The sequence below is a fragment of the Hyla sarda genome, chromosome 5 (genome assembly GCF_029499605.1).
Source record: "Hyla sarda isolate aHylSar1 chromosome 5, aHylSar1.hap1, whole genome shotgun sequence".
Classification (NCBI taxonomy): Eukaryota; Metazoa; Chordata; class Amphibia; order Anura; family Hylidae; genus Hyla; species Hyla sarda.
The window spans coordinates 55,767,395-55,793,204 of record NC_079193.1 but is presented as its reverse complement, the minus strand read 5'-3'; the positions used below and the strand labels follow the sequence as shown (position 1 = coordinate 55,793,204).

The window sequence follows — 25,810 nt, the reverse complement described above, 5'->3', positions numbered from 1 at the left end:
TTTGTCACTATATGGCAGTTTACATGAGGTTATATTACAAGAACAAATGGCGAGTAAGGCTGCATTCACACCACGTTTTTGCAATACAGTTCCCGTATCGGGTTTTACATGAAAAACTGACTCCTCAAAACCGGACTAAACTGTATCAAAATGTGTTGAAATTTTAACCCATATACAGTTAAAAACCGTATACAGTTTGAAAAATGACTTCCGGTTGCATCCGTTTTTTTTTAACAAAAAAACTTACACGTTTTAAACTTTTCACTCCATTATGAATAAAGTTTCACTTGTTTTATTGAAATTCCAGGAAAAAAAAAACAACTGTGCAAACTGGATGGAACCGTACGCACATACGGTTTTGTACGGTTCCCATTGACTCCCATGTTAAAAAAAAAAACGTATACTGTTTCATACAGTTTTTCATCCGGACCAAAAACCATGGTAGGCTACGATTTTAGTACGACTAAGGCGACTAAGGTCACTGAAACGCGTCACTTCATGATCCCTGTTGCTGTTTGCTGTCAGATTTTACAATAAACCATCCTTTGCATCGTGCTTACAGTGCTGGACAATCTCTTTCTACTTAGGCTACAATTTTAGGTACGGGGAAAAAAAAACTGACAGAACCCTACAGGATGCAAAACGGACACAACCTGATGCATCGATTGGCATACGGTTTTTAATAAAGAGTCACTGCATACGGTTTTCAATACAGTTCCATACGGTTTTCACATTGAAAATGTATACGCAAAAAAACGTATTGCAAAAACGTGGTGTGAATGCACCCTAAGTAAGGCCCTCCAATTGCTTGTTGCTCAGGGCTCCGTTTTACAGAAAATAAAACTGTATACTATAGTGTTAAAAAAAAAAATATATATATATATATATATATATATATAGTGTAACAAAAAATATGTGTGCACCTCCATGTAAAATCAGGGTTAGGGTGGGTTCACACCACGTTTTTGCAACACAGTTCCCGTATACGGTTTGAGCGTCAAAACTGTATGGAACCGTACTGCAAACCGTACTCATTGACTTTGTATTGCAAACCGTATGTTACGGTTGCATACGTTTTGTATCCGTTACGGTTAAAAGCGTTTAATTTCCCGTACTTCAAACCGTAGTCTACTACGGTTTGAAGTCTGTTTGAAAAACCATATATAAACCGTATCAGTTTTTTATATAATGGTGGTCTATGAGAACCGTATTCAACCAGATACACTTACGGTTACATCCGGTTTTAACAATACGGTTTACGACTCTGCACATGCGCAGTTGCCTCCGAAAGTTCCACCAGCTGCTAGAATCTTCTATCTGGGAGTGTTTTTAGTGTAAAACCGTATGCAACCGTATACAACCGTATATCTGTTTTTTTTAATCACAATACGGTTTTTAACCGGAATCCGGCATATACAGTTGTATACAGTTTAGTATGGTTTTTAGCGATACGTTTCCTTCAAAAAAAAAAAAAAAACGTGACACGGGAACTGGATTGCAAAAACATGGTGTGAACCCACCCTTACATAGAGAACCTGTTGGTGCTGGGTTACTATGGTTGTGACTCAGATTTAGAGACTCTAAGCTATTGTTTCCCAACCAGGGTGCCTCCAGCTGTTGCAAAACTACAACTCCCAGCATGCCCGGACAGCCAACGGCTGTCCGGGCATGTTGGGAGTTGTAGTTTTGCAACAGCTGGAGGCACCCTGTTGGAAAATACTGCTCTAAGCAAAGAACAATGGACAAGGTGATATATAAAACAAAATTAAATTATCCTGGAAGGGAGCACTTTAAACAATAGCAAAAGCAACAGTAAAAAGAAGTGAAGCGGTAGAACATTAGGACACCTGACAGACTGGCGTCATGACATCTGCAGCGCAATTTCTCTCTATAATTATGCTCTATGGAAGGACGTTCACTTCATATAATAGAATACAGCATGCGATGGCAGAAAAACTATTTTTTTTTCCTATCCCAGGGTAAACACTTTAGTCCCGACAGGTAGAAATCAAATACATCAGTGGAGACAGATACTAGAATATTTTATAAGCAAAAAATGTTCAAAGCCAGGACTAGACAGATGGCGAGTCCTACCGGCTGTAATATACAGCTTGTGACATATAAATGCTCCCAATATCCTAGCCCTGGAGGGCATACGTAATGACTAGATCGCCTCGCAAGTTTCACGGCGCCATACAGGATAACATATACGTGAAACGTACCACAGCTGCACTGAAGACGGAAAAGAAACAAAAAAAACACCTGATAAAGTCATTTCCAGGGCGCATTCTGCTACGCGGGTACATCAAAGCCGATTCGACTCTCCACTGCGGAGGACGACAGGTTTCGGCCATGGTTGTGATAGATGTTCTGCATTTCAAATGCCATTCCGCTCAATTTCCGTTCTGGATTTTTTTTTTGCAGTTTTGCGGAATTTGGACGGAATTCCGGCGGAATTTCTGTGCGCTCGAAACACAGAATTCCGCCGAAATTCAAAGCCCCGTTGACTTCGCTGCAGAATCCCGCTAAATTTAGGACAGGTCTTTTGCGTAATGCGGAAATTTCGCTGTGTGACTTGGACAGTGGAATCCCATTGAACATAGGGGGGAGATTCACCAAAACGTGGGCTGAGAAAAAGTTGACCGGTTGCCCATAGCAACCAATCAGATCACTTCTTTCTTTTTATTCAGGCCTCTGAAAAATGAAAGGAGAGATCCGATTGGTTGCTATGGGCAACCGGTCAACTTTTCCTCAGCACAAGTCTTGATGAATTAGGGGCAGTAAATTTCGGCAGAATTTCTGGCGGAATTATTTCTACGAATAGTGAACATAGCCTAAGAGTGTAGCATGGATGTCAACTAATCTACTGTATAGCTAGATCAGGCTGCGGTTCCCCGGCTGTTGCAAAACAACAACTCCCAGCATGCCCGGACAGCCGCTGGCTGTCCGGGCATGCTGGGAGTTGTTGTTTTCAGGCCCGGTGTAAGAATTTTTGCCACCCTAGGTGAAAGCTCCTTCCGATGTATGGAGGCATGCGCGATGTTAGACAGATCGCCCCTGTCTGTCTCGGAAATGGCGCTGCGCTCCTCCAGTAGGCTGAATAATGCTGATTATTGTAGTACGGGTGATGGTAGCGTGGCAGGGTTTTGCTTGATGGGCAGGTGCTTCAGATGGGCGGGTGCTTTAGATTCTGGCTAACTTTATTGCAGCTGACAGAGTGGCGCCCCCATCAAGAGGGCGCTCTAGGAGGCTGCCTATTTTGCCTATAGGCAGAACCGGCCCTGGTCATTTTGCAATGACTGAATCTCTACAGTTTAGAGACAATTAATCTATATGTTCCCTAAAAGACTTGTTACTGCTTTATGAATAAGAAGAACCCTGTCAAAGACATTTTTGGGGGGAGGGGCCTTTATTTTAACAATGTCTTGCCGGGCAGTTCTAATGGGTCAGGAGTTGATCCATGCACGTGACCAAAATGTATAGATTTTTCCAATCTATAAGAAATAAATTGACTCTCTTCAGAACATAAAATGCTTTCTTAGCAGAAGTCATTGCTAGAATAGTCAGAGCAGTTTTTGTGAACGTCAGATATAAAAAAAATAATAATATTACTGGATGCATCATCTTGGATTTGCTCCACTGATGTCAGGTCATTTTTAATGTTCACAATAATAAGTCCCCCCCTTCTTTAGAGCTAAGACATCAGGTTCACTTACTGTAAGCAACCCTCTTCAGGAGACTGGGAAAGTTGGATGGCACCCGTACTGCATGCCGCCCCAGCAATCATAGGCTGTTCATTCTCCCAGAACTCCTCACTGTAGCAGCACCGCAATGCCCTTTCCCTGCCCCCACACTGAACTCTGCTCTCCCACCCCACTATTCTCTCAGCCCACAATATATCTCTCCCGTGCCCATCCCCTCTCCCTGCCTTTGCATTAACTATTCTCTGCACCTGCCTGCTGGACAGTTAAATGACATTGTTTCAGCAGCAGGATGTTTTAAACTCCTGGATAATCTCCACAGCCTGAGAGTCACGCGATAAGGAGATGTACCAGAAGTCCTACTTGCATGGGACTGAATTCCGGTCAGACTATGGGACTTCTGGTAAATCTCCTTATCGTATTACCTTTGGGCTGTGGAGATTGCCAGCGAGTTTTAAACTTTCTGCCGCCGCATAAATAACACCCATTGTAAAGTATGATTTAACTGTCCAGGATCCCTTGTTTTACTCTTGGGCTGCAGAAATTGTCGGTATTGGGACATCTCTTAACTCTATTATATTTACTATACTTTAAAGTGTATTTGTCATTTACAAAAACTTTATGTATAATGTAGATAATACTATTATATCTATATTTGTAATATACATTGGTTAAAAAATTTTATATTTTCGGTTGAGAAAATACTGTCCCTGCAGCTATTGTCTGTGTGTCTCTGTGAGGAGACAAATAAAGGAAGTGAGGACAGGACAAGCAGGGCTCTGTGCAGACTCCTGACTTGTCAATCAGCCTGCTGTGTAAGCCGGATGTGTGCTATAGAGCCTCAGTGTAGAGAGCCCTGCTTGTCCTCAGTGTACAGAGCCCTGCTTGTCCTCAGTGTACAGAGCCCTGCTTGCCCTCAGTGTACAGAGCCCTGCTTGCCCTCAGTGTACAGAGCCCTGCTTGCCCTCAGTGCACAGAGCCCTGCTTGCCCTCAGTGCACAGAGCCCTGCTTGTCCTCAGTGCACAGAGCCCCGCTTGTCCTCAGTGCACAGAGCCCCGTGTGTCCTCACTGTACAGAGCCCTGCTTGTCCTCAGTGCACAGAGCCCCGCTTGTCCTCAGTGCACAGAGCCCCGCTTGTCCTCAGTGCACAGAGCCCCGCTTGTCCTCAGTGTACAGAGCCCTGCTTGTCCTCAGTGCACAGAGCCCCGCTTGTCCTCAGTGTATAGAGCCCCGCTTGTCCTCAGTGTACAGAGCCCTGCTTGTCCTCAGTGTACAGAGCCCTGCTTGTCCTCAGTGTACAGGGCCCTGCCTGTCCTCAGTGTACAAAGCCCTGCTTGTCCTCAGTGTACAGGTCCCTGCTTGTCCTCAGTGTACAGGGCCCTGCTTGTCCTCAGTGCACACAGTGCTCCATCAGATAGTCTTTCTGCTCTCACAGTGTCAGACATTGGAACTAAATTTATTTTACATATTCTAGCGGTTCATTACAGTTAATACTGTAAACTCCTAGAGATGAGTAATAACCGGTAACACACTGTATACTGTTTGCTCTTAGATAGTGATAACCAGTAAAATGCTCTATACTGTCCTTGCTGGGTGTAGCGGATAGACACGACTGCGGACTGTCTGGAGGTTGCAGTTACATTAGGCTGCCGACTGAGCGGGGCAGTGGTTACATTAGCCTGCGTATAGGCTGGAGACAGTGGTTATGATAGATTATGGACAGATTGGGGGCAGCATTTATAGTGAATTTTTTATTTCTTCAACAGTAGGTACCAAAAAAGTGGGGAGATCTCTACAGTGGGGTGGCAAGTCTATATAGTGGGGGGGAAAGGGGTTGAAAGTTCTATACAATGCTTTGTGGAAGGTGTATACAGAGCTGGGGGTCTATAAAGTGGTTTGCGCAATGCTTTTGGAAGAGAAGTCTATACAGAGTTGGAAGGTGGGAGTATATACAATACTTTGGAGAGGGGGATCTCGAACATGCTGGTGGGAAGGAGTGGATCACTAATGTGCTTAGGGATGGGGGATGTCTAATGTGCTGGAAAAAATTTGCTGGGGTGGATCTCTAATGTGCTGGGGGAGTGGGAATGTGCTGGGGGTGGGGTGAATGTAAAATCTGATGAGGGGTCTCCTCACTGGTGCCATGCGTTGCTCCCATCTTGTCCTCTTCAAAGAGCAGTGGCAGCAGCCAGTGCCTCCCCTGCCTGCAGCGCCCCCGCTGTCTTCTCTTTAGCCATGTATCAGAACATCACAACTGACCTTCCATATACAGGGCTCAGCTTCTCAGCAAGGAGATCACAGCAGTAAGGGCTTCCCTGCTGCCTTAAGACATGTCCTGTACATGAAACATCATTGATTATACAGGGCAGAGATTTCAAAGCCCCATAGACTACATACAAGCCAGGCGGGTCGTAGTGCCACCGCCTGGCCAAAGCAGTGACGTACAGGGTCACATGACCAACCCTGTAAGTTATAAAAGCCAGTCAAATTTTTAATGCAAGCTAATTAGAGAAAATAAAGTTGCTGCAAGGCAGGTTTATTAACATTTAAGTAAGTATAATTTAGAATACTACTTTTATGTTTAGGCTCAAATGAGAAAGAGAACAGAATGAATGCAGCTGAGCCTGTAAAGGTTATAAAAGAAGGAGCTAAGTGTCAGCATTAATAAGGTAATGTAGCTATGCAAGACACTGCCCAAATGATGGTGCGCCCACGCTAGAGGCAATACTATCACAGTATGAAAAGGAGCTACTTTGTAGCCAGAGTTGTGGAGTCAAAGTCCTGTTGTCTGAGTCAATTCTTCGTAGAGTCTGCAGAAATGTGAAATAAGTGCATGCAAGGTCTTCAAAAAGGCTCTGTAAGTAATAACTTGGGCTTCATTAAAGCTGATAAAACACTAACAACCCTAGACATTGTGTGCTTGTGTGATCATAGTGTTCAGTAAGTAAAACATACTATACCTGTAAACATATGGCTAGATTAACACGGCAGCCAAATGATGTGCTTACGGCCCTCGGATGCAGACCCAGGTCTTTAAATAATTTGGAGAATGATTGGGTTAAAGATATTCGAGGGCGCTCCTCAGCCACTACCACACAAGTCCGTACTCTAGAGAGGTCCAAGCCCCTTGCCTAGGAGACAAGAAGATACGTTATGAAATGTATGATCCCATGAAAACAATAGGAAACCTGGAAATGCTTAGGACACAATAAATCTCTAGAGGCAATTTGTTCCAATAGATTCCCTGTGGGGAAATCCAATATTCAATAATTCCAATAATCATTTCCCATATCCTTGTTTCATAAAATTCCCATAAGCTTTATTAATTTTCTACACAGAATATTATTTTTTTCTCACAGAAAACTCTTATGCTAGCAGAGAGAAACTGTCCGCAGGTTACACTCAATTGTATTTCTGGGTAACAGCACTATTCCTAGTTAAAATTTGTCCTACTCTGGGCAGTGTAGGACAAATAATTATATTTTCAACTGTAAATTTTTATAAAATTTTCACAAAAGGAGTACAAACAAGTAGAAGTTGGGGAGACAATCCCCAGTAGCAGGCATTACACGTAGTGAAATACAGCAAAACATATCATACAAGCAAGGCATCATTGTGGTAAAATAAGGACCAAGGGCTAGGAGTTCACCCTCAGGAGGGGGGGTGGCCTGTTTCCAATGCATGGCAATGAGAGTCTTGCCCGCCAGGACAATATGAAGAAATAATTTAAAGGGTCAAGGCTTTAGTGGATAAGTGTAGTAAGAAGACTAAGGGATCCAAGGACACCCTATCTCCCAGAACCTCCCGAATAAAATGTTGCACTTTCACCCAGAATGGGGTGATCAATGGACACGTCCAGAATATGTGATATGTATCACCTAACCCTACTCCTCATCTCCAACATTGAAGGGGATATCAGGGTTCAGCCTGTTGAGCAGGACAGGGGTGTGATACCAGCCCATAAGCATCTTAAATGGTGTCTCTTTATACGCCGTACAGATGGAGGCCCGAGAGGCCCTATCCCAAATCACCCGCCACTAAGGAAGTGAAATGGTAGTATCAAGGACCTCCCCCCAATGCCCCATATAGCTATGTGAGGGGGGGGGCACCATCCAAAGGGGAGTTTAAAAGGGAATAGATACTCGAGAGTAGTCCCCTCGTCTGAGGCCCACTCCTACACAACCGCTCAAAGCTCGTGGGGAGTGACACAGTCAGTGAGCCCCGCTGTGAGGACAGATAATGCCTCAGTTGCATTTAGTGGGCCAGTTCAGAAGCAGGGAGGTCCGAGCGAGACTTCAAGTCCTCAAAGGGTAAGAGAACACGAGTGACAGGATTAACTACATCAGCCCAACAGAATAGACCTCTCGAACCCCACTCCCCCACCATTCGCGAGGTACCCCCCCAGAGGAAAAGCTGGGTGATAGAGGAAGGATTGCATCGGGGAGGAGGAGGAAAGGAGTTGGAATCGCCTAGAGCAATAAGTCCAAACATAGCGAGCGAAGGACCAAAGGAAGGCACTGGGATGTACCGGTGCCAGCCACAGCTTTTCGAGTTCCATCCATTTACTATAAGCCCGGAGGGTAGACCATGCGGCTAGGCAGTGTAGGACTAATTTTAACTAGGAATAGTGCTGTTACCCAGAAATACAATTGAGTGTAACCTGCAGACACACGCAGTTTCTCTCTGCAAGCAAGCTAGCATAAAAGTAACAGAGTTTTCTGTGAGAAAAATAATATTCTTTAAATTAATATAAAAAGGGTAAACAAGTATATGGGAAATTAGGGAATTATTGGATTTCCCCACAGGGAATCTATTGGAACAAATTAACTAAGTTGGTCTCGACCAGTTATGGTGAGGGTAACTGTATATCAGCTCTCATACATGTCAATGGGAACCGAGCTGCAGTAACCCAGCAAGAAAGGTAAACTGGGGGTCACATAACTTGTTCACGTCCATACACAACTATTAAATAGGAAATAGAAGAACTATGCCAATTGTATCCAGGTTTGTTCTGTATAATAAATGTGAAAATGATCTGGCTTAGTGAGTGACCAGAAATCAGACAAAAGAGGAAAAACACTTCATAAAAATGACATGTTGTAGGAACATGAAAACATTGTGGTACTTAATCCCCCCTAAAGGATTGCCAAAGAAGTGATCTGGCCTGGAAGTAAGAATAACATAGCTGAGTGCAGGAGCATTTCATGTTACTTACTGAACTATGTATTCTCCATGTAAGATTAATCCTAATAAGTTATTCCCATGGATGTGAAGCTACCTCCCAAAGTCTGGTGCCCTGAGACCAATGATGCTATTGTCTATGATATTATATAGGTACTACTGCTCATACCAGTATATATACACTCTACCACTAATGCTAGTACATAATGTTATATATATATACACAGCGATCCCTCAACTTACAATGGCCTCAACATAAAATAGTTTCAACATACAAATGGCCTTTTCTGGACCATTGTAAGTTGAAACCAGACTCAACATACAATGTACAGACAGTCCAGATCTGTGAAACATGTCAATGGCTGGAAGAACTGACCAATCAGAATGGACATTTCACTGGTAAAACACCTGTATTACTGAAGTACATGCGCTGAACTCCTGTCTGGTAGCGCCCCCTACAGTACAGGAAGGTATTACATGTTCTCTACTCTTTACCTGTATTACTGAAGTGTATGCACTGACTGGTGTCTGGTAGCGCCCCCTACAGTACAGGAAGGTATTACATGTTCTCTACTCTTTACCTGTATTACTGAAGTGTATGCACTGACTGGTGTCTGGTAGCGCCCCCTACAGTACAGGGAGGTATTACATGTTACGTACTCTTTACCTGTATTACTGAAGCGTATGCACTGACTGGTGTCTGGTAACGCCCCCTACAGTACAGGGAGGTATTACATGTTCTCTACTCTTTACCTGTATTACTGAAGCGTATGCACTGACTGGTGTCTGGTAGCGCCCCCTACAGTACAGGGATGTATTACATGTTCTCTACTCTTTACCTGTATTACTGAAGCGTATGCACTGACTGGTGTCTGGTAGCGCCCCCTACAGTACAGGGAAGTATTACATGTTCTGTACTCTTTACCTGTATTACTGAAGCGTATGCACTGACTGATGTCTGGTAGCGCCCCCTACAATACAGGCAGGTATTGCATGTTCTGTACTCTTTACCTGTGCCAGGGTTAGCTGCTCCTTTGGACACCAGTTGAGGGCGGCTCCATGTTACTTTTTTAGGACATTGTGTGTGCTGTACAGGACCCTGAAGAAGCTCCTGTCCTCTACATAGACCAATGTTTCCCAAGCAGGGTGCCCCCAGCTGTTGCAAAACTACAACTCCCAGCATGCCTGGACAGCCTTTGGCTGTCCGGGCATGCTGGGAGTTGTAGTTTTGCAACAGCTGGAGGCTCCCTGCTTCGGAAACACTGACATAGACAGTGATTTACAGCTCCCAGCAGATCTTTCTTACTTTTATATGTAAGGATTTGCTTTATCTGTATTAGTTATCTACTTATTTTACTTTAATCCTCACTTTTTCCTATTTTTGGATGACATTTTGGTGCCTTTAGAACCAATTACAAGGTTTCCATAGAGTTCTGGTCTCAACATACAAAGGTTTCAACATATAATGGTCGTCCCGGAACCAATTCATTGTGTAACTTGAGGGACCACTGTATATATATACACTTCAAGGAAAAGGCAGTGGCACTCCAAGTCGTGAAACGACTTGGAGTGCCGCTGCTTTTTCCTTGAAGTATTCAAGAGGATCCTGGACCAGGACCCTGGATGAGAGGCACCCATTCACATTGGGAGTGCTGCTTTCTTCCTTGAGTTATATATATATATATATATATATATATAGGCACTATGGTCCACAATACGGCTTATGTTATTATATGCACACTATGACTCTTGGTGTTTTATATACATTTCCTCTTATACTACTACATATATGCATTATGCCCTATGTTTTTATATAGGCACTACCGCTCATACCAGTATATATACTCCACCACTGATGCTAGTACAGTATATCTGCCTATGGTCCATGTTTTTATATAGATACTACCGCTCATACCAGTATATATACTCCACCACTGATGCTAGTACAGTATATCTGCCTATGGTCCATGTTTTTATATAGATACTACCGCTCATACCAGTATATATACTCCACCAATAAAGCTAGTACAGTATATATGCACTATGGCCCATGTTTTTATATAGATACTACCACTGATACCAGTATATATACTCCACCACTGATGATAGTACAGTATATATGCTCTATGGTCCATGTTTTTATATAGATACTACCGCTCATACCAGTATATATACTCCACCAATAAAGCTAGTACAGTATATATGCACTATGGCCCATGTTTTTATATAGATACTACCGCTGATACCAGTATATATACTCCACCACTAAAGCTAGTACAGTATATCTGCCTATGGCTCATGTTACTGAAGACAGTCCCTCCATATTCGGCTCCTGGGTTTGCCCCTGGAATGAACCAAAGATTTCTATCCCAGCCATGATGAAGAACCACAGATGTAATATTAATGCACCATCTAGAAAATACGACAAGCTTTAATTTTTCTTTCTGAAGTCAAGAAATAAACAATATACCCCGGGGCAAAAAATGCATTCATTACCTTTAGGGATTCAGTCTGTAATCCAAGTCCCTTGGTACAAAGTTCCATTACAGAGTAGGAACAAAATGTGTCTCTGACTTTGTACTGACTGACAGCAAGAAGCCACAAGGCAGGATTGATCTCCAGCTCTGAGGGGGGAATCAGAATAGACTGGTGTCCTGAATATACGCTGTAAAGACATGAGACATATTAGCATGCACGGGGAGTCAGGCTGCAGTATTTTATGACATGAACACTGCTGACTAAGCAAACTCCTAGGACCTGTACACAGCTATTAAACCTTACTTACTATTTCATGGCTCTGATCTACTGACATTTTTTATTTCTAAGACACAAGACTGTAATAAAGAAACACTTTCAATGCTGAATGTACAAATCTCAAATTGAGGGTTTGCATCTAGAATATAAAAGCCATCCGGTCCGTGCTGCACTGCACATAATGTCTCCCTTTTTGTGGCACTGCACTATCATTATTACTATTATTATTATTATTGCTGTTGATATAGTTTCTATTTCTGAGGATACTACAGATAATACCAAACATTAAGGTGGGGGGGGGGGGGGGGATTTATCATCCTTGCACCTAATGCAAAGTTTCAATAAAAGGCACAAATTGTAGCTAAGATCGATGCCAGCCCCAAGTTGGCATAGTTTTTTAGTAAGAGCACACGGGCAGCCTTAGATACAACCCCATATTTTCTGCCTGAATTCTTATTTTCACGGTACCCAATTTACTTAAAGGGGTACTCCAGTGGAAAAAAATGTTTTCAAATCAACTGGTGCCATAAAGTTAAACCGTTTGGAAAATAATTTTATTTAAAATTCTTAATCCTTCCAGTACTTATCAGCTGCTTTATGCGCCACAGGAAGTTGTATTTCTTTTTTTTTAATTTCTTTTCTGTCTGACCACAGTGCTCTCTGCTGACACCTCTGTCCATATCAGGAACTATCCAGAGCAAGAGAGGTTTGCTGTGGGGATTTGCTTGTACTCTGGACAGTTCTTGACATGGACAAAGGTGTCAGCAGAGAGCACTGTGGTCAGACAGAAAAGAACTCCAGAATGAAATACAACTTCCTCTGTGGCATACAGCAGCTGATAAGTACTCGAAGGATTAAGATTTTTAAATAACAGTAATTTACAAATCTGTTTAACTTTCTGGCACCAGTTGATGTGAAAATTATGTTTTTCCATTGGAGTACCCCTTTAACACACTAAATAGAATGGCTTGTCCAGTATTAGAAAATAGTCTCCTTTGTTTTACAAGAAACACCACCACCCTTGACCATGGGATGTGTCCGCTATTGCAGCTCAGCACTATTCTCTTGAATTGGGCTGCAATACCAGATACAGCCTCCTAGGCAAGAATTGCGCTGTTCTGAAAAATTAGCCATTAAAATGCTGTTAAAACTCTTCAACTATTTATAAGATACAATCATTACAAATGTGACACCACTACCAAAGCACTTAAAGCATTGTCTGGTCTAGAAAAAATGCATGTCAATAAATTTTACATCCAAAATGTGCAAAAATACACTGTGTGAACATGGCGATAAGCCAAAGGCTGTCCGGGCATGCTGGGAGTTGTAGTTTCACAACAGCTGGAGGCACACTGGTTGGGAAACAGTGTTATACATATTAGCATATGGTAATACAATACTGCTTTACAGAGATACTGCTTCCAGTAAATAATATCTCCATACCAAGATCCACACCACAAACTGTAAACCCTTTGAAGGGAACTAATCATCAGATTTTACCATATATAACACGTGGAAACACATCATATATGGTAAAATCTTCTTCCTCACTATCCCTGGGATGGTGAAGATATGAAGTTAGTAGGTCTCCCCCGCTGGCCCTGTAAGTAGTCTCCGGGGAGCTATACTTACCTAGTCCTTTCTTCTCCAGCCTTAAAGGGGTACTCCGATGAAAAACTTTATTTATTTATTTTTTTTTAAATCAACTGGTTCCAGAAAGTTAAACAGATTTGTAAATTACTTCTATTAAAAAAAATCTTAATCCTTCCTGTACTTATTAGCTGCTGAATACTACAGCGGATACTCTTTCCTTTTTGAAACACAGAGCTCTCTGCTGACATCATGAGCACAGTGCTCTCTGCTGACATCACGAGCACAGTGCTCTCTGCTGACATCTCTGTCCATTTTAGGAACTGTCCAGAACAGCATATGTTTGCTATGGGGATTTCCTTTTACTCTGGACAGTTCCTAAAATGGACAGAGATGTCAGCAGAGAGCACTGTGCTCATGATGTCAGCAGACAGCGCTGTGTTTCAAATGGAAAAGAATTTCCACTGTAGTATTCAGCTAATAAGTACAGGAAGGATTAAGATTTTTTATTAGAAGTAATTTACAAATCTGTTTAACTTTCTGGCACCAGTTGATTTAAAGACAGCCCTTCGGTGTGATTGACAGCCCACGTCCATGCTATGATGTGGTCCGTATCCGGGCTGTCAATCACGCTGGGGGGGCATGATTACAGCTGGAGAAGACTGAACTAGATGAGTACAGCTCCCCGCCCATTTACAGGGCGGCGAGGGTGTCTTACTAATTTCATATCTTCCTCATCCCTGTGGGCAGGAACGTCCCCTGGGGATGGTGAGGAAGAAGATTTTACCACATAATGTAGGTATAGATTTATATAATATAATGTTTTGTTTAACCAAAATGGAAATATTTTTGCACTGATGGATTGTGAGCTCTTGTGTACAGGGTCCTTCCTCCTCTTGTTTGAGCCACAAGGCTATGTTTAAATGCCAGAATTTCCAAGCGGAATCTGACGGTAAATTTCTGCTCGGCAGAGGCATCTTCTGCAGAAATTCTGATTCCAGCCTACGCCAAATGATTTGACAGGTCGATTGTCTTGGCAGATCATGCCCGGAAATGCATTACCGTCTATGTAGTCTGCGCATTTCAGAGCAGTCCTGGTGCCGGCATGTTCTGCCAGCGCCCGCTATTTGCGGAATGTCTGCGCGTGTTTTTTTACTGGCAGGCATTCTGCAAAAATTCCGCTGTGTGAACATAGCCTTAGTGTATATGTGGAATACGTTGGGGCCATGTTTGTGTAGCTCATTGTGAATGCACAATACATTTCCTGTGGTTTATGATAGGATGGCAGAGAAAACTCCTGCGTTATCTTAACACAGACTCCAATGCATGAATAACTCATCCTCAGCAGATATATGATCAGAATAACTCTTCCTCAGCGAACATTTCCACTACATGACTAAAACTGTGAAAAATCACTTCTCGGATTCTAATAGACCAGGAGCAGCATGAATATGGACTATAAGGGTTAACACGATATAAGCAAATACGTGGTACAAATAATGTAACTGAGAACTATCCGGACTTATATCAAAAATATATACCAGCCATAAATATTTAGCACCCACAGCAGGGGTCTCCAAACTGTGGACTTCCAGATTCAACATCTGGAGGTCCACAGTTTGGAGACCCCTGACCTACAGGATAGGAGATAAATGTTCAATTAGTGGGATATACCAAATCGGCATACAATATTGTAGCGATCAGTAGGGGTCAAAGCAGTCAGACCCCAACAGATCTAACATTCATTGTTTAGATTTACATGATCAATGCAAGCAAAGTTAAAGGGGTTAAAAAACTTTTTTCTTAATATATATATCTCAACTGGCTCCAGAAAGTTAAACAGATTTGTAAATTACTTCTATAAAAAAATCTTAATCCTTTCAGTACTTGTGAGCTTCTGAAGTTAAGGTTGTTCTTTTCTGTCTAAGTGCTCTCTGATGACACGAGTCTCGGGAACCGCCCAGTTTAGAAGAGGTTAACTATGGGGATTTGCTTCTAAACAGGGCGGTTCCCGAGACACGTGTCATCAGAGAGCACTTAGACAGAAAAGAACAACCTTAACTTCAGAAGCTCATAAGTACTGACAGGATTAAGATTTTTTAATAGAAGTAATTTACAAATCTGTTTAACTTTCTGGAGCCAGTTGATATATAAAAAAAAGTTTTTTTCCTGGATAACCCCTTTAACTTTGCTTGCATTGATCATATAAATCTAAACAATGAATGTTAGATTGGTTAGGGTCTGACTGCTTTGACCCCTACTGATCGCTACAATATTGTATGCCGATTTGGTATGTCCTACTAGTTGAACATTTATCTCCTATCCTGTAGGTCAGTGGTCTCCAAACTGTGGACCTCCAGATGTTGAAAAAGTACAGCTCCAAGCATGCCCGGACAGCCAACGGCTGTCCGGGCATGCTGGGAGTTGTAGTTTTTGAACATCTGGAAGTCCACAGTTTGGAGACCCCTGCTGTGGGTGCTAAATATTTATGGCTGGTATATATTTTTTTATATAAGTCAGGTTAGTTCTCAGTTTGACCCCTACTCATCGCTACAATATGGCATGCCCTACTAGTTGAACATTTATCATGTATCCTGTAGGTCAGGGGTTTCCAAACTGTGGACCTCCAGCTATTACAAAACTACAGCTACAGTTGTAGTTTTTCAACAGCTGGAGATGCACAGTTTGCAGACCACTGCTGTAAGCTATAAATATTTAATTAATTTACAAATCTGTTTAACTTTCTGGAGCCAGTAGATATATATAAAAAAAAGTTTTTCCCTGGAATACCCCTTTAAATGGATTGTTCAGTTCTCAAAAACTATTTTCATACACCCCAGTCGAGGGTTAAAGGAGTACTGTTGCCAAAATTAACTTATCCCCTATCCACAGGATAGGGGATAAGTATCTCCTGAATGGCACCCCGTCTTGCTCAGTGAGGGGCATGTGTCCTCTACCCTAAATGGCACGCGCTCCATTCATTTCAATGGAGCGTGTGCTGTCTACCACACAAACTCCTCACTCAGAGATGGTCCCGTTCAGGAGATTGCGGGGGGTCCCAGCGGTGGATAGGGGAGAAGTAAATTTTGGCCACAGTACTCCTTTAATAGGGAGACCTCTGTTCCGGAAGGAGCGCCTGTTACTATGGAGTAGCTGTCCTCTACTGTATTATACAGACAACTTATTGATTTGAATGGACTGGGTGTAATAACTGGTTTCGCCTGTGGTGGCGCTGCAGAAAAACAGAACACGTAGCTCCAGATTTCCCCACATTTCCTGATTTGCTTTTTTTTTTTTAGTAACCAGACTCTTCCAATTGGACAACCCCAAGGTTTTCATCAATAGCACCATTGTGCATTACACAAAAACTTACAAAAAGACACTTTTAAAGAAAAGATTTAAGATCATACAATGACAGAGGGACATAGAACGACAGGCTGTACACCCAAAACATACCTACAGAGGCACCAAAGGACAAAGCCCAGTCCACAGTAAGGATCCAGACAAATAGCCACCTCTCTAGAAGGGTAGAGCTCACACTGAAGTTTAATGGATCGACAGAAGGCACTAGTGGCTGCATGGGACATCTGAAAGATAGAAGAACAGATTCAATGAACAGGACTAGACAACAAGATCAGGACTAGAAACTAAATTGGCATCCCTATACCAGGAACCTAACATCCGGCAAAGCTAGCCAAACCGTCCACCCAATCCCGGGAATGTAGGATTCCGAAAGATAATGAGATAGTAAAATTCTGTTTTATACCACATACAACTAATGGAGGATCCAACTACACAGAGTTTGTTTGTAGCCTGCTACCATTGGGACTCATAACTCTGCACAGGAGCTGTATACTCAACATGTTAGGATCTTAAAGGGGTATTCCGGCATGTGAAAAAAATTATATGTAGCTGGAACTGTGAAAAAAAATTGATAAAAGGCCATACTTACCCAACCCTGGTCCACCGCTTGTTTGCTGCAGCTCCTGTGTGGCTCCTTTTGTGTCCCCCCCCAATCTCCTCTCTTCTTCTTGGTTTCTGAGGAGAGGTTGGTGCAGATCCTGTCTGCTCAGTGAAACATTGGCTTAGACAGGATGCCTCAGTGGCCAGTGATTGGTTGAGCGGGAAGGTTCTGCCCTGAGCTCTTGTCTCGAAAGCAGGAAGAATACAGGGGTTCAGTGGGAATGGAAGGAACCAGACAGGAGCTGTGGGGGACCTGGCATAGGTTAGTATGGGGATTTGGTAGTTACATTTGTATTTTCTCACGCCCCCAGCAACATTTTATTATTTTTTTTCTTACCAATACTGGAATACTAATTAAATAAGACAATTTTCTAACATTTTTATTTTTGATGCACTGATAAGTGAACACAATTTTACACCAATGTTATTTTTAGTTCAGAATCCTATCCTAAATTTAGTCTCCAACCTCAAACTAGAGACAGATAAGAGAACACATTGGCACCACAAGAGTTACAATCGCTGCAAATTGCGAAACGGACATAGCGATAAATCCAGACTGAAGCTTTATGTATATGTTGAATATGCTCCTAATGAACTGAAAATGATGACTTGGCTGCAGCGTATGAGCCATTAAATCTTTATGATACACAGGGACATTTTTACTACACTGGTTGCTTGACTTGGAAATTACAGCTCGTTAGGACAATCTGTAATGCGTTTGGATCCGTCCGCTGGATGATTTTTTTTCTGGTGAGTAAATACAGGCCATTTGACACAATCTCAGACACTTCATCTCATTCAATTTACACTAATTATTTTTTCTAAAGTTATCGTATTTAACAGGCATTTTGGTGTTTAAGAGACCGGTCGTATATACGGAGCGGAGGCAGACATTTTGTGGTCGGAGCCAACATTTAGCTTATTAGTCCACTAAGACTGCAGCAACAACGTGTAAGGGACACTGCAATAATAATAAGTAATGCTGTCATAATAAAGCAATAGTGTTGCCAAATGTGTTCTGATATTTTTGCACACATGACATAATCACTGGCTGGGAGATTATAAAACCATACAGACTACAGAAATGATTTTGTAAGAGTTTGCTGGCAGTGAGGGCAGAAGCTATTGGGATCTGTCAACACCCACTGACTCTAAGGGTACTGAGGAGAGGTAGGTTTGCAAGGGCAGAACTGCATTGGTGGAAAGGTCACAAGGAATACTCATATGTATGTTACAGAGGTAGTAGAGTATCAAAAAACGTAGGATGGGGAGAAGTGTCAGATCACAGGGGGTCCGACTGCTGGGACCCCCCTTTGGTCATCCGCCTGGCCTCCCTGCTCTCTGCATGAATGCACTGTGTGGACCCCGGCAGGAAGCAATGGCCGACACGCCCCCTCCATGTATCTCAATGGGAGAGCAAGAGATACCCGAATGCTGTATCTCCGGTTCTCCCATAGAGATGCATGGTGGATGAGTGTCGTGGTCGTCACGCCTCCATTCATGAGGAGAGTTTGGGCACTGGGAGGGACCCAGTGGTCAGACCCCCTGCGATCTGACACCTATCCCCTATCCTGCAGATAGGGGATAATTTTATTGATACTGTATAACTTCTTTAAGTAGGAGGCCGCTGGGCTTTGTTGAACTAGTTTTTAGGTGCGCAATGCAGAACAAACACTTTGGGTTGGCAATGAATTATGTAAAAAGTGGGCCACCATTCTAAGGTCAGCAACAAAAATGGACCACATAGACCACTTAGTGGTGTGTCATCCAAAAACTGAGGATATGCTTTTACAGACAGTGCTTGAGCAAGGTTTCTGAGATTGCTTGCTTCTTACTCAATGTTTTCTTGTGATTTTAATAGAAAATGTCTAATAAAGATGACCCTTTCCATTTGGAGACATAAGCCATAAAGAGGCCCCCGCTCAGGACCTTCGACTATTAAAGGAGCTATCCGAGATTAGCAAAACAGAGCCAATTTCTTCCAAAAACAGCACCACACCTGTCCTTGGGTTGAGAGTGGTATTGCAGCTCAGTTTTACTGAAGTGACTGAAGCCAAGTTAGAATACCACACACAACCTAAAGACAGATTTGGTGCAGTACTACCATGTATTAAAAAGGTTGTCCATTAATATAGATGGCCGGCACAAAATGCTACTACTACACTATCTGCCGGGGTATCACCCACTGGATCTGATGACTGCTGGGCTTCAGTAGAAAAAGTCTTTAGGTATGAATGTGGTCACACAAAGGTATAAAGTCTGGACTTACCTTCACCCCAGCAAGCATTCCAGTTGTAGATACACTAAAATCAAGGTAAGCCAACGTCTCCGGGTCTGAGGGTTTGTAGATTTGGGATGGTCTTTTCTTTGGCAAATCATCTTAGAAAATAAAGAGAGAAAAAAATCTTACAAACTACCAAGAAATATATAGCGAAGTCTACAAAAAACACAAATTTGACACCCATTCATAGAACCTGTAGCTTTGGATTTTCAGCAAATTAACCTATAAATATGTAAGAGCAAGTATGACAATGGGCTGGGGACTGTGACATGCAGAGACCCTTCGTTAGTTTCTATACTCATACATGCTTTCTGCACTACATGAGGAAGAAGGAGCAATCCTTAAAGGAAATCTGTCAGTAGTATCACCCGCACTAAACCTGTTATACCGGCTTGTAGTGCGGATGATGCTGATTAAAATGGTACTCACATTGTGTAGATTCGCCCAGCCGTTCCACCACTAATTGCGTTTTTCTATATATGCTAATGAGGGCCTTGGGGCATGGGCGGAGCTCCGATCCGAGCATCGGGCACCCTGACGTCATCTTCGCCGGGCGGCTGCTGCGCCTGGCTCATCAATATTCATAAACCCCTTCCCTGCTCCTTCGGAATGTTATAGTACTGCGCATGTGCCGCTTACTGTGCAATGACGTCTGCAGCTGTGAAGCCGAAGGGAATGCCGCTTCCGGGAGGACACAGTAAGGGACGCATGCGCAGTACTATAACACGGCTGAAGGAGCAGGGAAGGGGTTTATGAATATTGATGAGCCGGCCGCAGCGGCCACCCGGCGAAGATGACGTCAGGGTGCTCGTAGCTCGGGTCGGAGCTCTGCCCATGCCCCAATGCCCTCATTAGCATATATAGAAAAATGCAATTTGTGGCGGAACGGCTGGGCGAATCTACACAATGTGAACACCGATTTAATCATCATCACCCGCACTACAAGCCTGTGTAACAGTTTTAGTGCGGGTGATACTACTGACAGATTTCCTTTTAGGGTGTGTTCACCCGGCCGTCTGTCCCCATTTTTTTTGTCCCCGTTTTGTTTCCTTTTTGCAGGCTGTAAACGGATTCAAAACTGTTTTACAAAAATCCCATTCATGTCAATGGGATTTTTGACAATCCGTTTGCACCCGTTTGCACCCGTCTGCACTCATTTCCGTTTTTTTTTTACGGCAGAAAAAACGGCACATGCAGTATTTTTTCTTCCGTCCAAAAAAGGGAAGAAAAAACGGATACAGTAAATTTAACATTGAAGTCTATGGAAAACGGATGAGCCTTTAAAGTCATCCGTTTGCATCCGTTTTTTCGATCCGTTTTTACTTTTGAGCATGCTCAGAACAAAAACATTTTTTGGGGGGGATTATTAACTGAACAAAAACGGATAAAAATTGATAACATCCATTTGCATCTGTTAATGTCCGTTATTTTAAAGTCCGTTTTTAATTTTGACGGGAGAAGAACGGGTCTAGACGGCCGTGTGAACGCAGCCTAAGATCTGCCATGGACTGAGATATATACTGAGACCATAAAGCACACAGGCTACATACTGTACATACACACTAGAGAGGGAGGCAATGTATGTACAACACACAAATTAACCTCCTTAGCGGTAATAACAACGCATGTGCTATGCAAACAAGAGATAGTGGTAAAGGCTACAAAACCCCAAAAGTGCTGCTCTCAGTATTATTAGTATAATATGAAGAGGAAAGAAACCAAAATGGCATATTATACAGAATTATAATAGATTTTCCAGCTTATTTTGAAGCAGAGGCCTTTTCATTCACTTCTCTCCAGCTGCTTCTGTGAATGACCTACAGCCCAGGGCTGGATATCTGTCTGATACTACTTTCCTGATTGCTGCAGTATAATTACATTTGTAGATTTAACAAGAGTATGAATATTGGAAATCTACAGAGAAAGAGAATTAGTAATGCAAATTCTAGGTGCACAAATCCAACAACAATAGTAAAATAGTGCACTGTGTCCAGAACAATGTTTTGTCCCTGTAACTATTTCCTGTGTGTCTCTGGCTCTGTCCAATGAGGACAAGCAGGGCTCTGTACACTGTGGACAAGCAGGGCTCTGTACACTGAGGACAAGCAGGGCTCTGTACACTGAGGACAAGCAGGGCTCTCTACACTGAGGACAAGCAGGGCTCTGTACACTGAGGACAAGCAGGGCTCTGTACACTGAGGACAAGCAGGGCTCTGTACACTGAGGACAAGCAGGGCTCTGTACACTGAGGACAAGCAGTGCTCTGTACACTGAGGACAAGCAGGGCTCTGTACACTGAGGACAAGCAGGGCTCTGTACACTGAGGACAAGCAGGGCTCTGTACACTGAGGACAAGCAGGGCTCTGTACACTGAGGACAAGCAGGGCTCTGTACACTGAGGACAAGCAGGGCTCTGTACACTGAGGACAAGCAGGGCTCTGTACACTGAGGACAAGCAGGGCTCTGTACACTGAGGACAAGCAGGGCTCTGTACACTGAGGACAAGCAGGGCTCTGTACACTGAGGACAAGCAGGGCTCTGTACACTGAGGACAAGCAGGGCTCTGTACACTGAGGACAAGCAGGGCTCTGTACACTGAGGACAAGCAGGGCTCTGTGCAGTGAGGACAAGCAGGGCTCTGTGCAGTGAGGACAAGCAGGGCTCTGTGAACTGAAGACAATCAGGGCTCTGTGCTCTGAGGACAAGCAGAGCTCTGTGCACTTAGGACAAGCAGGGCTCTGTGCTCTGAAGACAAGCAGGGATCTATACACTGAGGACAAGTAGGGCTCTGTACACTGAGGACAATCAGGGCTCTGTGCAGTGAGGCTCTGTGACATGCCCCTAGGCTGATTGACAAGCGTGAGGCCTGCACAGAACCCTGCTTACCCCGCCCACACTTCCTGTATTTTGTCTCTGCACAGAGACACACAGGCAATAGCTGCATTTTATCATTTAAAATTTTTTTTTTACCAATATATATTTAAAATATACACGTCCCTCAATGTACAACATACACAGCCCTGACTGTGCAATCCTGCCCCCAAACCTGATAATCACTTATATTTTTAAAATGTAGTTCATGCCTACTTGACTATTTACTGAATTGTCAGACAAATTATAAACTGTTATATCTAAGGAATAGTAGGGCGTATCACTAAACTGTAAAAAGGTGTGTGTGATCGGGACAACCTAAGCCATTTAATAACATCTCATTTTTGGGGGGAGTGGCTACAGGTGATCTTAAAGTGTTACTGTCATTAGAAACAACCTTTTTTTATTTAATACTTCCTTAAAAGCTAAGCATTTTCCTAATATACTTCATAAAAAAATTTGATTGCTAAAGATGTGAAAAAAGGGTTTATAAAATGGCCACTATGGGTCTCTGTCCTTTTAATTTTGCAAACGAATCCTGAAAATTCAGCCTTTTTGGTCCATTAAAAAAAAAAAAGCCCAGAATATGAGATGAAAGTGTTGAAGTTGGCTTCAATGGAGGTAACCAGCTCAAACGGTGCTGACTGACCAGGACACAGCGAGGAGGATAAAAACAGACTTTAATACCAGGATGCAACATGTTTTGCTGTGCATGCGCAGTGAAACGTGTTGCATCCTGGTATTAAAGTCCGTTTTTATCCTCCTCGCTGTGTCCTGGTCAGTCAGTGCCGTTTGAGCCGGTTACCTCCATTGAAGCCAACTTCTGCACTTTCATCTGGTATCATCTACCGGAGGGCAGCAGACGACCATTTATATATTGTGCCTGAAACATTGGTGTCTATGAATCTACACAACCACCCAGGGTGAGCAGTTAACCATTTGATCTCTCACACCGGGTAGTGCTGGTTTTACCCTATGGAGCGCTTGTTTTTTCACTCCAAAATATGTGAGGGGAGGGGGCGAGAGGTGTGGTTATCTCCATGCTGTTCCTCAGAGCACAGACAAGATCCAGGCAGCTGCAGTTTTTGTGAAGCATTCAAATGCACAGTTACAAGCAATACAAGGTGCTAAACTATTATTTATATGCAAAATGATTTCTCTTTGGTCATTTTATGAACTTATTTCTTGTGTATGTGCACCCTATAGGTTCCACATGGCTGCTTTAGGGTTATAAAAAGCATGCACTTTGCTGGCAAAGCTGTAAACATTTAAAAATCAAATTTTGGGGAAAAAATGCAGGTTTTGTCTTCTGTATTTGCACCATATAGTTTCACATGACTGCATTAGAGTTATATAGATCATGCATTTAGACAGTATGTTTTGCAAATGTTTGTGCAGAACTCATGACAGGGGAGAGGGAAGGGGGGAGGAGAGGACCTGATCATGCTCCAGGGGAAACACCCCCAGCCTCATACATCAAAAGGTATTTTACATATTAACACATGTATATTATTATGCACACAGGTCTTAGGGCACATTACTACACTGATGTAAGACTTTTATTTTCTTACCAATGGCAGCAACGCTTTAATGTAAGGCTGAGAATGGGCCCAAAAATACAATAAGTATTCTGTCAAACTATTTCAAATGTAACTACTTTTGATAAGTATAGAAGTCACCATGAATGTGTCATGACAGACATGCCCTCCACATGTTATATCAATAATATGATTGCTTAGCAGTAGCAAACATATTGTAGTTAAGAACTGAGAACAGTTTCCGGTGCTCAGTATATAATATAGTTCTCATTAAGTGACAATGTCTAGGGAAACATACACAATATAGGTCCTTCGATTTCTATTTTATAGTAGACTCCCAGGATTAAAGGGGTATTTCGGGAATTTTTTTTATTTGACTATGCTACAGGGGCTGTAAAGTTAGTGTAGTTTATTATATAGTGTCTGTACCTGTGTGTGAGGGTTTTCTCACAATTCTTATGTGATTTTCCCCCCCAATATTTATTTTTAACAGCATACAAAATGACTGCTGTCTCGGATTTTTCCCAGCTTGCAATGTGGCCGAGACCTGACTCACTAGTCAGCTGATGACAGGGAGCCTGTCTGCTTCAATGGGTGGAGGGATCAATCTGCAACTAATGCAACAGCTGTAGGCACCCTGATTGAAGACCACAGGTCTGCAGCTCATTTATGTTTCAATGGGTTGGGTGGCTGATGTGTGGGAGGGAGGAAAATGGAATTATGGGATTTGTAGGCAAACAAGAAAACTGAAAACAGGAAATACTAGTTCACAAAAAGCTAGCCACAGTGTTATGGTACTGTGTTTCTCCGAAAATAAGACCGGATCCTATATTAATTTTAGTCACAAAAAACACACTAGGGCTTATTTTGAGGGTAGGGCTTATTTTTTTTTACAGTATGTACATTGAACAACATTTAACGGTATTTACCCCCCCCCCCCCCCATCATCTTCATGTGATGGGCACAGCTCTGCCCCCCAACGTCCCCCCCCCCCCCCGCCGGTTTATCAGCCCAGGGCTGCACACCCACGAGCGCAGCTTCTTTCCCCCCCGCCAAATAATTATCAGCCTTTCCCCCCCGCCAAATAATTATCAGCCGCTGCGCTGTTCTCCTGTGCCTGGGTTTATCAGCCCAGCGCTGCACCCCACATCGGGGAGTCCCTCCTCCCTGCCAAATAATTATCAGCCGCTGCGCTGTTCTCCTGTGCCTGGGTTTATCAGCCCAGCGCTGCACCCCACATCGGCCGGTGATAGGCTGAAGGCTCTAAGACATCCCAACACCAGCAAGCACCAAGAGCAGCGGAGGACAGCGAGGCTGGTTCCTTAGCAATGGGGGAACGGAGGACAAAGGTAAGTTAAAGTTTGCTTTTTAATATTTGCAGCCCGGGCATTGCCTAGGTCAGTGGTCTTCAACCTGTGGACCTCCAGATGTTGCAAAACTACATTTGTAGTTTTGCAACATCTGGAGGTCCGCAGGTTGAAGACCACTGGCCTAGGTCTTATATTCGGGGTAGGGCTTATATTGCAGCCCACCCTGATTATCCAGCTTGGGCTTATTTTCGGGGAACCATGGTAATCTCACAGCATAGCCATTTAGCCCCAAGACAAGCGCAGATCCTTCTTAAGTATGTCCATTACTGTCTTCCAAGTACGTACTAAAATCCCCTTATGGTGGAGAACCCCTTTAAGGGCCTGATTGCTCCTGCTATGTATGCACTTACCCACAGCTACTGATGTAGATGCAACTTCAAGGTAACTAGTGATGGAAAAACTCCTTCTCTGAGTACAGTAAAGCCATTTCTACTTGTTCTACTAGTATTGTTTGTTTCAGAATGGTGCTTTCTAAAGTTGTGTTTTTAGCAGAACCGACTGGTGATCAAGTCAATGATATACAATGATATAGAGCAGTGATCTTCAACCTGCGGACCTCC

The 25,810-nt window shown here is 43.0% G+C and overlaps 1 protein-coding gene across 10 annotated transcripts in view; it reads right to left on the bottom strand.

Moving 5' to 3' along the window:
* Positions 1 to 25,810, bottom strand: part of DIP2C (disco interacting protein 2 homolog C) — a 496,242-nt gene that overhangs the window by 38,918 nt on the left and 431,514 nt on the right. For all 10 annotated transcript variants that reach the window (XM_056519534.1, XM_056519533.1, XM_056519538.1 and 7 more), the window contains 4 exons: positions 19,460 to 19,569; positions 16,684 to 16,814; positions 11,380 to 11,548; positions 6,663 to 6,833 (listed from right to left, as the gene is read on the bottom strand). In XM_056519534.1, the coding sequence (XP_056375509.1) occupies positions 6,663 to 6,833; positions 11,380 to 11,548; positions 16,684 to 16,814; positions 19,460 to 19,569 (581 nt within the window). The remainder of the gene's footprint in view (positions 1 to 6,662; positions 6,834 to 11,379; positions 11,549 to 16,683; positions 16,815 to 19,459; positions 19,570 to 25,810) is intronic.